We start from the raw sequence: 6,252 nt of genomic DNA on the forward strand, positions 1-6,252 counted from the left end.
TTCGAAAATTGAACCCGAAAAGCCAAATCCGAACCGCGACGTAGAACGACACCGGTTTAATGAGTTCGGGGAGGGGGGTATATTTTCCACCCGAACCCGTCTAACTACCCGATTTAGACTAAGGTTTTGTATAACCTAAGTAATGCGACGTCGTGTAGGATGAGTATATATAGAAGAAGGAGCGGAGAACTCGCAAACTCTAGTCTCATTTGCGCAGCTCTTCCCTTCTTCCAGAGAACTCTCTGACTTCTCTCTTCTCTCTACCCTAGTTCTCTCAAAGTCTCTCGTTCTCTGACTTCTCTCTCAGCCCTTCTCAGTTCTCAGAATCTCAGCTTCTCTCAATCTCTGAGAGTGTGACTGTGTGGACTGTGGAAGCTATTATTCTCCAGTGGAAGCCCTCAAGCCCCATTCCTTTCCAGTAGCCCCTGACCTCTGAGAGTCTGAGTCGAAGCGAGTCTCCCGTGGAAGTGATACTCCGGTGGATTGCAGTTCGCTGGCTAGGAATCGAAGCCCTTTGTTCTTGGGGGTTTAATTTAGAGAAACGAAGTAATCTCTATTCTATAAACCCTAGTCTTTTAGATTGTTAGATACTTATATTATATTCTTATACTCTTATAGATTGTGATTTGTGTGGACTGTGATAATGTGATCTGTTGAGAAGTTCCAGATTGCATGTCACTTGTCTCTAATTTGTGATACTTTGATAGTTTGATTAGGGTTTATGTGATTGTGATTCGCTGATTTGTGTGGACTGTGATAATGTGATCTGTTGAGAAGTTCCAGATTGCATGTCACTTGTCTCTAATTTGTGATACTTTGATAGTTTGATTAGGGTTTATGTGATTGTGATTCACTGATTTGTGTGGACTGTGATAATGTGATCTGTTGAGAAGTTCCAGATTGCATGTCACTTGTCTCTAATTTGTGATACTTTGATAGTTTGATTAGGGTTTATGTGATTGTGATTCACTGATTTGTGTGGACTGTGGTAATGTGATCTGTTGAGAAGTTCCAGATTGCATGTCACTTCACTCACTTGTCTCTAATTTGTGATCTGTTGGTGGAAGCTCTAGCCCATGTGTCCCTTTGCCCCTGGAAATTCATATTCCATATAAATGATGATTGATGAGCATTATACATTTATAATTTATAAGTGTAAATCTGTGTAACTGTGTTGTCCCTTAAAGGAGTTAAAGGCTTAAAGGGTTAATTGTCCCTAATCTGGTGGAAGTCCTAGCCCCTGCGTGTGAAATCCATATAGATGATGAGCATTATGAAGTGGCATACATCTACTTAGCTTGAATGCCCGAATATGGATTTCTTTGTAAATTGTAAATTGTATTAAGTTTATGGATATGTGACCCTTAAATCGTTTATGTGCAATTCTGCATACATGATGACATGTGAAATTAACAGAAAGTAATTATATGAATATATGTGGTAATGTGCATGCTTGATACCTCTGTCCATAGTTGTTGATGATTTTCCCTGAGTGATTTCCCATTCACTGATACTTTCCTTTTTTTAGATGGAAAGTACTAGTGGTTTATCTGGAAGTCAACCTGAGGTGGAAGCCACAACTGTAGAGACAAATACATCTCAGTCTCAGCAGCATTTGCCTCCACGTGTTCCTAAGAAAAGGAAAGTGGTTGAGACCAGATCTCCTATATGGGATCACTTTGAAAAGATCAAAGACTATGAGGGCATTGTTGTCAAGGGAAAATGTTTATACTGTGCTAGGGTGTATTGTTGTGAGTCCAAGAAACATGGAACTTCTTCTCTCAGACTTCATGTGGTAAACTACTTTAAAAATCCTCACTCTAAGGATACAAGGTAGTCCTTGCTTACTTTCCAACGTGAACCTTCTTCTGCTGGAACTGAAAGTAGTGAAGGATCAGAAGGGGTGTTAGGTACTTGGGTATTTGACCAAGACTTGATAAGGAGAGCCTTAGCTGAGATGATTATTCTGGATGAATTGCCTTTTAGGATAGTTGAGGGACAGGGGTTTAGAAAGTTTGTGTTTGTTTGCTGTCCTAGGTTTAAAATCCCTTCAAGATGGACTATCAGTAGGGACATTTTAAAGATTTTTTCTGATGAGAGGCTCAACTTGAAGAAGTTCTTTAGGACTAGTAGTCAGAGGGTTAGTATCACAACTGATACATGGACCTCAGTCCAGAGAATAAACTACATGTGCATAACTGCACATTTCATTGACAGTGAGTGGAAGCTCCAAAAGAAAATCATTTCATTTGTTCCTATCTATTCCCACAAGGGTGAAAGTATTGCAAAGGCTTTAGAAAGTTGTCTTATGGACTGGGGTCTAAAATCAGTTTTTAGTGTTACAGTTGAAAATGCTTCTAGCAATGATACTGCCCTAGGATTCTTAAAGAAAAAGTTTGTGTCGTGGGGTTGTACTGTTGTTAGGAGTAAGTACTTGCACATGAGGTGCATTGCTCACATCCTTAACTTGGTGGTACATGATGGGTTGAAAGAATCTGATAGTGCTGTTAAAAGAGTGAGGGATTCTGTTAGGTATGTGAGAAGCTCACCTGCTAGGCTTCAAAGGTTTAGGGAGCTAGCTGATGTAATGGGGGTGGAAGCCAAGAAGTCTTTGTGTCTTGATGTTCCTACAAGGTGGAACTCCACCTATATGATGCTGAGTGCTGCTTTGTTGTATGAGAAAGTCTTTGAAGAGTATGCAAGCTCAGACAATGGATTTAAATCTGATTTGGGTGAGAATAATATATCTAACTTCATGGATTGGGAAACCATTTCTGGTTTGGTACAGATTCTAAAATCTTTTTATGAAATGACTGTTAGAATTTCTGGTTCACTGTATGTGACTTCTAATACTTTTTTCTCTGAGATTTCTGATCTATCTTGCTTGTTAAGTAATATGGTGGAAGCTGATGGCAGTGTTAAACTGATGGGTACAAATATGAGGGCAAAGTTTGATAAGTATTGGGGTGAGCCTGAAAAAATGAACTTTCTCATATTCTATGCAAATATCTTAGACCCCAGGGACAAAATAGAATATATGCCCATTCAGTTTACCCAGTTATATGGTGAGGACAAAGGTAAAACAATGTTTGATAAGGTTGTTGTTGGCCTTAAGGAGTTATTTCAAGATTATGTGTCCTGTTTCCCTGTCCAGTCTGTTCCTGAAAATTCTGCCAAATCAGCCCCTTCAGTTATAATTTCTTATTGTGTTTCTGTTGGGAAACCTCAAGCATTATTGAAATCCCAGATTAAGAAACAAAAATTGGGTACTGGTGATTTGTCAATGAAAAAAACTGAGTTGGAGGTGTATTTGTCTGAGGTCATTGTGGATGATGAGGATTCTTTTGACCTTCTAAGATTGTGGAAGCTGAATTCTGATAGGTTCCCTGTGTTATCTAAAATGGCAAGGGATGTACTTGATGTTCCAATCTCTAGTGTTGCATCTGAATCAGCATTCAGTACCAGTGGGAGAGTACTAGATGCCTTTAGGAGTTCCATAACTCCTAAGATTGTTGAGGCACTTGTGTGTGCACAGGATTGGTTGGGGTTAGCCAATCAACCAATCTCTGTTGAAGAAAATATTGAAGATGTTGAAAGGATTGAGAAAGGTGAATCTCTAAAATTTACATTTTAACTTAGAATTTATAACTATTTATTATAAATTAATACTTCTTTTAATTATACTTGTGTTTTTTTTTTCTTTTTGCAGAATTGTGCAGCACATCCACCATTGGAGTTGGATTATTGCCTACAATACCTGTATGGTTATATACTTATAACTTTTATTCCATAAAGCATTTCTGTATTTATTTTGATATTTGATAAATGATTATTATATGATATCTCTGTATGACTGCATCAGTGTTACAGTGTATGTGTATCAAATATCAATGTCCCTCAGGCCCTCATTTCTTGGCTGGGCAATGGAATTGGAAAGTGTTCAATGGCTTGGTGACATTTTAAATGTTGCTACCATTGAGCATTTGACACCTGAATGATGAATGGTGTCTGGTAAAGTGGTAATGTATAGGACTGTGCAACGGACGGATCGGATCGGATCGGATGGTTTTTCCGTTCATCCGATCGGATTGCGGATTGAAATTTTGAAGTCCTATCCGTCTTTTTTGAAACTAAAACCCTATCGGATATGCTATGTCGAATTTCGGATTATTCGGATCGGATATCGGACCTAATTCGGATTTGGAAAAGTTCATTGATAATTGAAAATTAAAAACTGAAAAAACATAATATGATTAATTTAATATGATAATATCTAATCTACCAAGTTTCTATTAACAAAATAAGTAATAACTAATAAGTTAACAAACTAAAACATGCAACAACTTTTTAATGGACAGTTTGCAGAGCTAAATAATTTAAGTTTACAAACAAAATTGCAAAAAGTAAACCAATACAAAATGAATATAAGTTTAAGTGTTTAACTTCCAAAACATCAAAAATTTGAAGTTAATCACTTAAACAGTTAAACTTCAGCAAGACAGCAATCATTCCAGTAATCCAGTCTAGGCCTTTTCATCAAATCATCAATCACCATTTCTACACTTCTTCCTGTTAATATGAAAACTTAACACAATATTAGATTATTAGACAACCTATGTACTAAACAGCTAACTAAGAACAATATTATGCTGTAGGGGCATTAGGCTAATAGCCTTATAGGCTCAGATTGCAATTTTCCATTTCAAGCAAGGATAGTGACAAATTGCTCAAATGTGTTATTATAGCACATGAGCAACATAGCAACACTATACCATTTGTTCAGACAGTGGTGGAAGCATCATCATTGCCAAAAAAAGAAGTAAGAATAAATAATAATGCATTAAAACTGAACAGAGATCAATTAAGAGGATGCGAGTAATACCAGAGATCCAGAATGGATGTAATGGGAGTATGAGACATCAGTACTGAATAGTGAATACTGCTCAACTCTAAGTGGGGCAACATTGCTATAATATAATTATAGAAAGTTGCCAAGCCACTTAGACTGTTAAGACTCTTAGAGTTTCATCTTGTGAAGGTCATCAGCAAACAATAGTACAACACCATAACATATAAAGATAAATAATTAGTTAAACAAATAATAATTACTGAAAACATTACAGGAATGGATGGCAGCATTGATGGTAGAGTAGTTCCAGCTCCAGTGGGTAACTCTGCAAAACAGTTAAGTATAAGTAGTTAGTTCTAGACTTACAGGTTACAAAAGTAAAAAAGAAATGATTTAAGAAGTATATATTTACTCAGCAAAGGCAACAAGCCAACAATCACATTCACATAAACATACAAAAAAATCTGGATTCAGACACTTTTTGTGTCATCATGTATCAAGATTTCACATTTTCACATTTTCATATTTACATATTTACATTCAAAGCTTCAATTAAGGGTAATACATCCATAAACATACTCAAATAATGAAAGAAATCCAGATTCATGAATTGTATCCAATTCATCATTATCTGGATTTCAGTTAATGGCTTCCACCAATAAATGGAAATTTCAAGTTTGAAACTTGATAATTTCACATTACAGCCTTTAACTTTTATTTGAACATTTAATGGCTTCCACCAATAAATGCAATCTGGAACTTCTCAAGTATCAACAGATTACAATATCACAGTCCACACAAATCACAAGTACACAATTAGAGACAAGTGAGATGCAATCTGGAACTTCTCAACAGATTACAATATCACAGTCCACACAAATCACAAGTACAAAATTAGAGACAAGTGAGATGCAATCTGGAACTTCTCAACAGATTACAATATCATAGTCCACACAAATCACAAGTACAAAATTAGAGACAAGTGAGATGCAATCTGGAACTTCTCAACAGATTACAATATCATAGTCCACACAAACCACAGGTACAAAACTAGGGTTTCTGCTTCCACCTTTATAGATCAGAGAATAGAACACAACATAGCATAATCTAACAATAATATACGAGCATATGAACATACAGAGAGAAAAGAATCAACAGATCACAAAAACAAAAACTAGGGTTTCTGCTTCCACCATAATAGATCAGAGAATAGAACACAACATAGCATAATCTAACAATAATATACGAGCATATATGAACATACAGAGAGAAAAGAATCAACAGATCACAAAAACAAAAACTAGGGTTTCTGCTTCCACCATAATAGATCAGAGAATAGAACACAACATAGCATAATCTAACACAAATATACGAGCATATGAACATACAGAGAGGAAAGAATC

At 36.3% G+C, this 6,252-nt stretch overlaps 1 protein-coding gene across 1 annotated transcript; it reads left to right on the forward strand.

The window, feature by feature from the left end:
* The first annotated feature begins 1,528 nt into the window (after window positions 1-1,528).
* Window positions 1,529-3,998, forward strand: LOC109152544 (zinc finger BED domain-containing protein RICESLEEPER 2-like). The gene is made up of 4 exons (XM_019300246.1): window positions 1,529-1,833; window positions 1,987-3,608; window positions 3,710-3,764; window positions 3,863-3,998. Exons 1-4 carry the CDS (start codon window positions 1,529-1,531, stop codon window positions 3,996-3,998), a joined length of 2,118 nt encoding a protein of 705 aa, XP_019155791.1.
* The last annotated feature ends 2,254 nt before the right edge of the window (window positions 3,999-6,252 follow it).

This window comes from Ipomoea nil, unplaced genomic scaffold (assembly GCF_001879475.1).
Source record: "Ipomoea nil cultivar Tokyo-kokei standard unplaced genomic scaffold, Asagao_1.1 scaffold0268, whole genome shotgun sequence".
Taxonomy (NCBI): domain Eukaryota; kingdom Viridiplantae; phylum Streptophyta; class Magnoliopsida; order Solanales; family Convolvulaceae; genus Ipomoea; species Ipomoea nil.